Source organism: Oncorhynchus tshawytscha, linkage group LG01 (genome assembly GCF_018296145.1).
Source record: "Oncorhynchus tshawytscha isolate Ot180627B linkage group LG01, Otsh_v2.0, whole genome shotgun sequence".
Taxonomy (NCBI): domain Eukaryota; kingdom Metazoa; phylum Chordata; class Actinopteri; order Salmoniformes; family Salmonidae; genus Oncorhynchus; species Oncorhynchus tshawytscha.
In genome coordinates this window covers 45,931,626-45,943,452 of record NC_056429.1, presented here as the reverse complement: position 1 = coordinate 45,943,452, position 11,827 = coordinate 45,931,626, and the positions used below count along the sequence as shown (strand labels likewise).

Sequence of the window (11,827 nt, the reverse complement as noted above, 5' to 3'; positions counted from 1 at the left end):
CTCTTCGTTGTGCGTCAAGCATTGCGCTGTTTATGACTTCAAGCCTATCAACTCCCGAGATTAGGCTGGTGTAACCGATGTGAAACGTCTAGCTAGTTAGCGGGGTGCGCACTGATAGGGTTTCAAACGTCACTCGTTCTTGGAGTAGTTGTTCCCCTTGCTCTGCATGGGTAACGCTGCATCGAGGGTGGCTGTTGTCGTTGTGTTCCTGGTTCGAGCCCAGCGAGGAGAGGGACGGAAGCTATACTGTTACACTGGCAATACTAAAGTGCCTATAAGAACATACAATAGTCAAAGGTTAATGAAATGCAAATGGTATAGAGATAAATAGTCCTATAATAACTACAACCTAAAACTTCTTACCTGGGAATATTGAAGACTCATGTTAAAAGGAACCACCAGCTTTCATATGTTCTCATGTTCTGAGCAAGGAACTTAAACGTTAGCTTTCTTACATGGCACATAATTGCACTTTTACTTTCTTCTCCAACACTTTGTTTTTGCATTATTTAAACCAAATTGAACACGTTTCATTATTTATTTGAGGCTAAATAGATTTTTTTGATGTATAATATTAAGTTAAAATAAGTGTTCATTCAGTATTGTTGTAATTGTCATTATTACAAATAAATAAAATACATTTTAAAAACGTCCGATTAATCGGTATCGGCTTTTTTTCGTCCTCCAATAATTGGTATCAGCGCTGAAAATTCATAGTCGGTCGACCTCTAGTCCAAACACACCAAGAGAGTCATGAAGAGGGCACGACAAAACCTTTTCCCCCTCGGGAGACTGAAAAGATTTGGCATTGATCCCCAGATCCTCAAGAGTTCTACAGCTGCACCATAGAGAGCATCCTGACCGGTCGCATCACCGCCTGGTATGGCAACTGCTCGGCATCTGACCTTAAGGCGCCACAGAGGGTAGTGCGTATGGCCCAGTACATCACTGGGGCCAAGCTTCTGGAATCCAGAACCTATATAATAGGCGGTGTCAGAGGAAAGCCCATATAATTCAGAGACTCCAGTCACCCAAGTCATAGACTATTTTGTCCTCTACCGCACGGCAAGCGGTACCTGACGCCAAGTCTAGGACCAAAAGGTTCCTTAACAGCTTCTACTCCCAAGCCATAAGACTGCTGAGCAATTAATCAAATTGCCAACAGACTATTACATTGACCCCCCCCTCCATTTGTTTTGTACACTGCTGCTACTCGCGGTTTATTATCTATGCATAGTCACTTCACCCCTACCTAAATGTACAAATGACCTCTAACCTGTACCCCCGCACACTGACTCGGTATCGGTACCCTCTGTATTTAGCCTCGTTATTGTTATGTTATTGTGTTATTTTTTATTATTTTTTACTTTAGTTTATTTGGTAAATATTTTATTAATTCTCCTTGAATTGCACCTTTGGTTAAGGGCTTGTAAATAAGCATTTCACAGTAAGGTCTACACTTGTATTCGGCGCATGTGACAAGTAAAGTTTCATTTGATGTTATTTTATTTGAAACGCGCCCTCAGTGTGTCCATACGTGTGGTTAAGGTATGGAATCCATTGTTATTCTGGAGAGGGGGGTAGTTGGAAACACTTGTCTAGGAACACTTGTCTACACAGTGTACTTGTCAAGTCTGACAAAAATACAGTATCTTCAGTCACAGTCCCCTTGATTTCTCCTGACTCCTCTCTTTCTTCATCAGTCTCTTCTTTACTTCTTTTTGTTCTCTTTGCAGGCCACCACGTATCTCTGAGCTACGTTGAGGGGCGGGGAGTAGCCGTCTGCGTACGACGTGTCCTCAAACAGCACTGAGTAGTCGTCCTGGGGCTGAGAGAGCAGAAAGAGCGTGGTGGTTAGTGGAGAGAACAGAGTTCACTGATTTGGGGTCAGTTTAGCATTTTCCCCAATAATGGTTAAGGTTAGGATTGATGGAGGGGAAGCTGCCAAGCGAGGGGCCTGCTTGGATGCAGGGTTTGGTGTACAGTAACATTATCTCTGAACCAGCTTTATGTAGTTTCGTCATCAAACAAAATGTATTCAAATGACGTCAATCAGCCCCCCCCGCTCCTCTCCTCTCCCTTTCCTTGTCTCACCCGGTGTGGGTGTGTGTGGATGAGGGCTCTGTAGAAGCAGGTGGTCTGGGGGTAGAGGGCCAGCACTAGCTGGTCTTTACTGAACAGGGCCTCCGGGTCCGTCTCTGGGTTGGCCTTCCACTGGGGCAGGGGGATGATACGCCGCCTGCTCAGTGTGTGTCTCCTGGAGTAGGAGGATGGGAGGGGGGGAGATAAGAAGTAGAGTAGATAATTGTCATTATATCCGAGGTGAGATTTTCAGGGCATAAAATATAATGTACTACAAGACAAAATAGTAGGAAAAGAAATATAGAAAATGAAGACATTGACTTACTCTTTTCCTTCCTCATCAATGTCATCCACTTCGTACCTGAAGGATAGAGCAAAATAATACAACTCAAAACAGTCTGTGTTGTAGCTGATTGGCTAAAAGTGTTAAAGGCTGTAGTTGATTGGTAACAGTGGTACATGGCTGTACTTGATTGGCTAAAAGTGGCTGTAGCTGATTTGCTGATAGTTACTTGTTGGTGGAGTGGCTGTAGCTGACCACCTCGGCCAGGATCCACTGTTCGTCTCCGTCCACGGCCTTGACCCGCGCTGCAACCTTGTCCCCTTGCTTGGCCACGTAGTCACTGTTGGCTGGCATCGCCCCACACAGGGGAGGAGGACTGGAGGAGAGGAGGATACAGGGAAGGATGGAGGGTTTTAGGGTTGAGGGAGTAATATAGTAATGGAGGACAGAAAAAAGGGGCAGGTGGAAAAGAAATGGGGGGGTACTGAACTTGAAATGTACACAACAAGAACACAGATTTTGGCCTCCCGAGTGGCGCAGTGGTCTAAGGCACTGTATCGCAGAGAGTCTGGGTTTGAGTCCAGGCTCTGTCGCAGCTGGCCGCGACCGGGAGGCCCATGGGGCGTTGCACAATTGGCAAAGCGTCGTCCAGCTTAGGGTGGGAATGGCCGCCAGGGATATCCTTGTCTCATCGCCCACTAGCAACTCCTGTGGCAGGCCGGGCGCAGTGCACGCCGACACGGTCGCCAGGTGTACGGTGTTTCCTCCGACACATTGGTGCGGCTGGCTTCCGGGTTGGATGGGCATTGTGTCAAGAAGCAGTGCAGCTTGTTTTGGGTTGTGTTTCGGAGGACGCATGGCTCTCGACCTTTGCCTCTCCCGAGTCTGTACGGGAGTTGCAGCGATGAGACAAAACTGTAACTACTACCAATTGGATACCACGAAATACGGGGGGGTGAAATAAATATATTTTTTTAAAGAACACAGATTTTTGTTTCCCGTTGTAAAATGTTGTGCACTACTATACTGAGCTCAGGAGAGACTGAACCATCAGACCCTACCTGTCTCCTGGCTTGCCAATCCACAGCGGGAGCGTCATGGCTGACTGTTGGAGCAGTGTCATCAGCACCCCCCTCCGCATGGTCTTCCTGGGGGGGTCATTGTCGCTGTTCACCCCTGCCATCTTAGCCGCTGGGGGAGAGGAGAGAGAGGAAAGAGTGAGGCATGGGCTGCATCTCAATAGTTAACAGTGGCTTATTCTCATCTCCTTCCTTCCATTCTTACCTATTCGCCTCTCCTCCAATAAGGATTTGATCTCTGCAATTTTGTCGAGAGCATGACGAAGAATACTGTGGGAGAGAAAGAGTGGCGCCCGACTTATTTCTTTGGAATTAAGCTGTACTTAGGTACTCCACATGGTGGCGATGATTTCTGAACGCAAAAACACATCCAATCACTGAACTACCACAGTTGGATAGGTGAAAGGAAACATTACATTAAATGGCTTACACCAAACCTACCATATCAGATCAGTGGACACTTCAAGGGTCCATAGGGCAAGGGGCATAGGGATATCAGTGTAGGCTACCCTGATGAAGACAGCTTGTCTGTCGAAGCGTTGGTTATTAGGTTATTAAATTATTGCATCTGAGCTCCTAAGAGTGTGCGGCTCTCCTTTTCTTTTTCAAGTGTAGGCTACCGACCTGCACTCTGCCTCAGCGTCTGCTCTGGCTGTGGTGTAGAGTCCCCTCAGCTTAGTCCGGTAGTAAGGGGAGGCTGGGGGAGGGAGAAACAAGAATAACACCTTATTACACTGTGTGTGTGTGTGTGTGTGTGTGTGTCTATCCTTATGGGGATCTAAAAGCCCCAAAGTCCCCACAAGGATAGTAATATTTTGATCTTAGGGTTTAGGGTTACAATTCGGATAAGAAGTTAGTGGTAAGGTTTAGGGTTACAAGTAAGGGTTAGGTTTAGGGGTTAGGGAAAATAGGATTTTGAATAGAAATACATTTTAGGTCCCTACGAGGATAGAAGAACATAACGTGTGTGTGTCTGGCTTAGCCAGATGATACATATATAGAAACGGTGTGTAACAGTAATATGAAGAGTTTTAAAACAGTGTTGCAGTGTGGATGGACAAAAGGGAATGTGGGGAGGCGAGGTAGAGGCTCACTCTTGTTCTCAGTCTGCATCCTCTCATGTGTTTTCTGGATGTTGAGCAGGTTGTGTTCACTGCGCGACCGCTCCTCCTGAAAAAGAGAAGGAAAGGGATTAATATTACAATGTGGTTGTTGCATAGGCGCAAAATGATGCAATATATCAGCAAGAATAACATGCAATGTGCACACAAAATGTAAATGTATTATAGTGATTGATGTTTGGCAATGAGATTTAATTTGATCTCTGAATATCATTCCTATTCTGTATTGCTAGTTATTACACTACTCCCAAATGTGACTTCAATCCCTATGATGGCATGATGTAAAAATATGAGTAATTGGAGTCACATTTGAATATAACCAGCTAGGTAGCTATTCCTTCACTGTGGTACCTCAATCACAAGTCAGTGCTCCTGATGACAACAGCACTTGGGTGTAGAAACCATTGGTTGAGACTTACCTGCGTCTGCTTGATGAGTTGATGGAGCTCTGTTAAAAGCTCTGCGATTTTGGTGTCCGCCGACATGATGTTGCCTGTGGTAACGAGATGTTCAAAATGCATTCATCAAATTAGTTTCACTTTAGTTTAAGCAGCAACATGACAGACATGCCTTGCACACATGATAGCTAGCCAGCAGATTCCGACCCTACCGTTATGCTTGTTTACAATGAGTTGCACTGGGGTCGGAACGACATCATGATTAGACTACGGGGATGAGAAATTGTGTTGTACTCCGAATTGTCCCAACTGTTACACCGGGAAGATTGAACGACTGCTTATTTTCATCCTCATGCTATCCAGCAGGAGCCACAGCAGCCATTATAGAATGACATGTTGCAAAAAATGACAAATGAGCTGATTGGCTGCCACTGGTATTCCAAAACGGTGGCAGTGGCTACTGCTAGCTAGCATGAGGACAAAAAGGGTAGTTTTACAGAAAACTAGCAGTATTTCAATCTTCTTGATGTATCAGTTTGGATATACAGTTGAAGTCGGAAGTTTACATACACCTTAGCCAACTACATTTAAACTCAGTTTTTCACAATTCCTGACATTTAATCCTAACTGTCTTAGGTCAGTTAGGATCACCGCTTTCTTTTAAGAATGTGACATGTCAGAAGAATAGTAGAGCGAATGATTTATTTCAGCTTTTATTTCTTTCATCACATTCCCAGTGGGTCAGAAGTTTACATACACTCAATTCATATTTGGTAGCATTGCCTTTAAATTGTTTAACTTGGGTCAAACCTTTTGGGTAGCCTTCCACAAGCTTCCCACAATACATTGGGTGAATTTTGGCCCATTCCTCCTGACAGAGCTGGTGTAACTGAGTCAGGTTTGTAGGCCTCCTTGCTCGCACACACTTTTTTAGTTCTGCCCCTAAATTTTTTATGGGATTGAGCTCAGGGCTTTGTGATGGCCACTCCAATACCTTGACTTTGTTGTCCTTAAGCCATTTGGTGACAACTTTGGAAGTATGCTTGGGGTCATTGTCCATTTGGAAGACCCATTTGCAACCAAGCTTTAACTTCCTGATTGATGTCTTGAGATGTTGCTTCAATATATCCACGTATTTTTTTTATGTGAAGTGCACCAGTCCCTCCTGCAGCAAAGCACCCCTCAACATGATGCTGCCACCCCCGTGCTTCACGGTTGGGATGGTGTTCTTCGGCTTGCAAGCTTCCCCCTTTTTCCTCCAAACATAACGAGGGTCATTATAGCCAAACTGTTCTATTTTTGTTTCATCAGACCAGAGGATATTTCTCCAAACAGTTAGATCTTTGTCCCCATGTGCAGTTCCAAACCATAGTCTGGATTTTTTATGGCAGTTTTGGCGCAGTGGCTTCTTCCTTGCTGAGCGGCCTTTCAGGTTATGTCGATATAGGACTCGTTTAACTGTGGATATAGATACTTTTGTACCCGTTTCCTCCAGCATCTTCACAAGGTCCTTTCCTGTTGTTCTGGGATTGATTTTCACTTTTCGCACCAAAGTATGTTCATCTCTAGGAGACAGAACGAGTCTCCTTCCTGAGCGGTATGACGGCTGCGTGGTCCCATGGTGTTTATACTTGCATACTATTGTTTGTACAGATGAACATGGTACCTTCAGGCATTTGGAAATTGCTCCCAAGGATGAACCAGACTTGTGGAGGTCTACAATTGTCTTTCTGAGGTCTTGGCTGATTTCTTTTGATTTTCCCATGATGTCAAGCAAAGAGGCACTGAGTTTGAAGGTAGACCTTGAAATACATCCACAGGTACACCTTCAATTGACTCAACTGATGTCAATTAGCCTATCAGAAGCTTTTAAAGCCATGAAATCATTTTCTGGAATTTTCCAAGCTGTTTAAAGGCACAGTCAACTTAGTGTATGTAAACTTCTGACCCACTGGAATTGTGATACAGTGAAATAATCTGCCTGTAACAATTGTTGGAAAAATGACTTGTGTCATGCACAAAGTAGATGTCCTAACAGTCTTGCCAAAACTATAGTTTTGTTAACAAGAAATTTGTGGAGTGGTTGAAAAAACAGTTTTAATGACTCCCACCTAAGTGTATGTAAACTTCCAACTTCAACTGTAGGTCAAATTTAGAGTACAGTGTAACATCCCATCCCTGCATTGAAGTAGGTTTTCCGATCTATATCTTGCGTTGGCTCCACGGTGTCTTAAAGGTCCAATGTTGCCATTTTTCTCTCAATATCAAATAACTTCTGGGTAACCTCACTGTGACTGTTTTCAATTGAAATGGTCAACAAGAAACAAAAATAGCTTCTTAGCAAATAGCAATTTCTCAAGCAAGAATTTTGTTAGGACTGTCTGGGAGTGGTCTATGCGGGGCAGGGAAAATGGAAAACTTTCTGTTATTGGCAGAGAGGTTTGGAACTCACTCGCTTACTGAAGGGAATCGATTAATCTGGCCTGTGTTCACATTCAAAAGTGATTGCTTTTGATAAAAACGCGAGAGGTTGTATGTTACTGGATGATGTACCATGCTGCCATGTTGACAACACGACCACGCAGTGTAGATTACTGTTCAATTTGAAAAAGGTGCTCCTCCCTCACCACAGGCCATAGACCAGTGCCCCACAGCTCAGCATAATCTAATACCGCCCATTGGTCGATTAACTAATTTACCACCTGGTGGATGTAAGATGGAGCCGGAGCAGAAGGCAGACATTTTACGTGCCCCCAACCGATTGCGTTTTTTTGTTTATTTATCTGCGTTGTTTGTAACTTATTATTTTAACCCATTTTGTACATAATGTTGCCGCTACCGTCTCATATGACCAAAAATAACTTCTAGACATCAGAACTGTGATTACTCACCACGGACTAGCAGAATCCTGTTTCTTCTTTCACGACTCTGACGAGCCCGAGACGGAGGATATACGGCTCCCTCGGGAACAGGCCCCGACCCCCGTGATCTGCATGAAGAGGAGGCGGAGAAAGAGAGGCTGGAGAGCGGGCTGCCTTCTGAGAAGTCGGAGGCGATCGAAAAAACCCCCACTTCCCTCAATTCTGCTAGCAAACATGCAATCTTTGGACAATAAAATTGCAGAGTTATGGGGAAGATTAAACTACCAACGGGACATTAAAAACTGTAACATCTTATGCTTCACAGAGTTGTGGCTGAACGACGACAAACTCAACATACAGCTGGTTGGTTATACGATGTACCGGCAGGATAGAACAGTGGCGTCTGGTTAGACAAGGGCCAGAGGACTATGTATTTTTGTAAATAACAGCTGGTGCACTATATCAAAGGAAGTCTCGAGTTATTGCTCGCCTGGGGTTGAGTATATCATAATAAGCTGTAGACCACACTACCTACCGAGAGAGTTCTCATCTGTATTCTTCGTAGCCGTTTACATACCACCTCAGTCAGAGGTTGGCACTAAGATAGCGTAGAATGAGCTGTATTCCTCCATAAGAAAACAAGAAAACTCTCACACTGAGGCGGCGCTCCTAGTAGCCGGGTACTTTAATGCAGGGAAACTTAATCAGTTTTACCAAATTCCTATCAGCATGTTAAATGTGCAACCAGAGGGTAAAGAACTCTGGGCCACCTTTACTCCACACACAAAGATACATACAAAGCTCTCCTTTGCCAGCCATTTGGCAAATCTGACCATAATTCCATCCTCCTGATTCCTGCTTACAAGCAAAAATTAAAGCAGGAAGCACCAGTGATTAGATCAATAAAAAAAGTGGTCAGATGAAGCAGATGCTAAGCTACAGGACTGTTTTGCTAGCACAGACTGGAATATGTTATGGGATTCCTCCAATGGCATTGAGGAGTACACCACATCTGTCATTGGCTTCATAAATAAGTGCATCGATGACGTTGTCCCCACAGTGACTTACGTACATACCCCAACCAGAAGCCATGGATGACAGGCAGCATCTGCACTGAGCTAAACGCTAGAGCTGCCGCTTTCAAGAAGCAGGACTGTAACCCAGAGACTTATAAGAAATCCAACTAAGCCCTCCCACGAATCATCAAACAGACAAAGCATCAATACATGACAAAGATCGAGTCATACTACACCAGCTTTGATGCTCGTTGGATGTTGTAGGGCTTGCTAACCATTACAGACCACAAAGGGAAGCTGCCCAGTGACACGAGCCTACCAGATGAGCTAAACTACTTCTATGCTCGCTTCGAGGAAAATAACACTGAAACATGCATGAGAGCACCAGTTGTACCGGAAGACTGTGAGATAACGCTCTCTGCAGCTGATGTGAGTAAGACCTTTAAACAGGTTAACATTCACAAGGCCGCAGGGCCAGAAGGATTACCAGGACGTGTACTGCGAGCATGCTCTGACCAACTGGCAAGTGTCTTCACTGATATTTTCAAGCTCTCCCTTGTCCGAGTCTGTAATACCAACATGTTTTAAGCAGACCACCATAGTGCCTGTGCCCAAGAACATTAAGGTAACCTGCCTAAATGACTACCGACTCGTAGCACTCACGTCTGTAGCCATGAAGTGCTTTGAAAGGCTGGTCATGGCTCACATCAACACCATCATCCCAGAAACCCTTGACCCACTCCAATTTGCATATCGCCCCCACAGGTCCACAGATGATGCAATCTCTATTTCACTCCACACTGCCCTTTCCCACCTGGACAAAAGGAACACCTATGTGAGAATGCTATTCATTGACTACAGCTCAGCATTCAACACCATAGTGCCTTCAAAGCTCATCAGTAAGCTAAGGACCCTGGGACTAAACACCTCCCTCTGCAACTGGATCCTGGACTTCCTGATGGGTAGCCAACAACACATCCGCCACACTGATCCTCAACACAGGGGCCCCTCAAGGGTGCATGCTCAGCCCCCTCCTGTACTCCATGTTCACCCATGACTGCACGGCCAGGCACGACTCCAACACCATCATTACATTTGCAGATGACACAACAGTGGTAGGCCTGATCACCGACAACAAGAGGACGGCCTACAAGGAGTAGGTCAGAGACTTGGCCGTGTGGTGCCAGGACAACAACCTCTCCTTCAACGTGATCAAGACAAAGGAGATGATTGTGGACTATAGGAAAAAGAGGACCGAGCACGGCCCCATTTTCATCGAAGGGGCTGCAGTGTAGCAGGTTGAGAGCTTCAAGTTCCTTGGTGTCCACATCACCAACAAACTAACATGGTCCAAGGACACCAAGCCAGTCATGAAGCGGGCACGACAAAAACATATTCCCCCTCAGTAGACTGAAAAGATTTGGCATGGGTCCTCAGATCCTCAAAAGGTTCTAGAGCTGCACCATCGAGAGCATCCTGGCTGGTTGCATCACTGCTTGGTATGGCAACTGCTCGGCCTCCGACTGCAAGGCACCACAGAGGGTAGCGCAAACGGCCCAGTACATCACTGTGGCCAAGCTTCCTGCCATTCAGGACCGACCTCTATACCAGGCAGTGTCAGAGGTAGGCCCTAAAAATAGTCAAAGACTCCAGCCACCCTAGTAATAGACTGTTCTCTCTGCTACTGCAGAGCAAGCGGTACCGGAGCGCCAAGTCTAGGTCCAAGAGGCTTCTAAACAGCTATTACGCCAAGCCATAAGACTCCTGAACATCTAATCAAATGGTTACCCAGACTATTTGCATTTCCCCCCTCCACATCACTGCCACTCTCTGTTGTCATCTATGCATAGTCACTTTAATAGCTCTACCTACATGTACATACTACCTCAACTAACCGGCACCCCTCCCTGTATATATTGTTATTTTTTACTGCTGTTCTGTAATTATCTCTTATTCTCATCCATATTTTTGGGGGGAAACTGCAATGCTGGACCTCGTAAATAAGCATTTCACTGTAAGGTCTACACCTGTGGTATTTGGCACATCCCACCAAAACAGGCTGAAATTTCAGGTGGTCTTTTTAAAATTGAATGTTTAACTTGGCAAGTCAGTTGAGAACAAACTCTTATTTACAATTACGGCCTACACCGGCCAAACCCGGACGCCGCTGGGCTAATTGTGTTACGCCCTTTGGGACTCCCAATCACTGCCAGTTGTGATACAGCCTGGATCTTTTCAAAGAGCTCTTACACCAAAGGCATTATCCTTTTCACAATATTATTCCAACTACATAGTGTGGGTATATATATACAAAACTCAGGAAAATAACGTTGACTGCAATGGGCCTTTAATCTAACCATAATTGCGTTCTGACCCCAGTGCAGCTCAATGTAAACAAGCGCAACGTTAGAATCTTCTGGCTAACAGTAAGGTTAGCTGTATTGTTCGCAACTTATGTCACATTTACTTTGTACTGGCAAGTTGTCTGCAAGAGTTAGCTAACGTGGTCAGAACAAACATATTGTAGGAAACTAGCCAGCTAAAATTAGAAAATTTAGCAAGCCAACTAATGTTCGCAAGCTAGCTTAGCTGGCTAAATAGCTAGCTAGCTTCTATGACTCCTTAAACGTGATCTTTACTTTTATCAACCACCAAGCGCAGTTTATTTTGTGGAGTAAAGTTACATGTTGGTAAGTAGTCGTAAATTGTTATACAAAATGTTTAGAACTATACATTCAGACTATCTCCCTACCTTTGGTAGTTTGTGAGCTTTCATTCGTTTCAAGGCCTACTACGGACTGGCAGCGAGGACAAACAGCACTACCCCAAACGTTTGTCTTACGGGTCTTTCAATATTGCATCTCGGCCATAGACTGTATAAGAAATAAGGCATCTCTCTACCATATAGGTGTTCTAATGTAAAATAATAATAATAATAATCACACGTAAATATAATTGTTGTTTGAATTCGTTTAGCTAATATTTAC

General features: G+C 44.6%; 1 protein-coding gene across 1 annotated transcript; it reads right to left on the bottom strand.

The window, feature by feature from the left end:
• Positions 1-1,484: 1,484 nt before the first annotated feature.
• Positions 1,485-11,621, bottom strand: LOC112251331 (SAGA-associated factor 29). The gene is made up of 11 exons (XM_042321956.1): positions 11,593-11,621; positions 7,855-7,952; positions 4,985-5,058; positions 4,539-4,614; positions 4,069-4,141; positions 3,650-3,714; positions 3,427-3,556; positions 2,595-2,741; positions 2,408-2,443; positions 2,095-2,257; positions 1,485-1,828 (listed from the first exon to the last, which is right to left on the bottom strand). The coding sequence occupies exons 3-11, from the start codon at positions 5,048-5,050 to the stop codon at positions 1,712-1,714; spliced, it is 873 nt and encodes a 290-aa protein (XP_042177890.1). The 5' UTR covers positions 5,051-5,058; positions 7,855-7,952; positions 11,593-11,621; the 3' UTR covers positions 1,485-1,711.
• Between the last annotated feature and the right edge of the window lie 206 nt (positions 11,622-11,827).

Excerpts from the sequence above, each read along its gene's own strand:
- LOC112251331 (XM_042321956.1), bottom strand. The coding sequence starts at position 5,050 with ATGTCGGCGGACACCAAAATCGCAGAGCTTTTAACAGAGCTCCATCAA. Across the intron at positions 4,615-4,984 it reads AACTCATCAAGCAGACGCAG|GAGGAGCGGTCGCGCAGTGA; the intron begins GTAAGTCTCAAC and ends TCTCTTTTTCAG. Across the intron at positions 2,444-2,594 it reads TACAGCCACTCCACCAACAA|GTACGAAGTGGATGACATTG; the intron begins GTAACTATCAGC and ends TCTATCCTTCAG.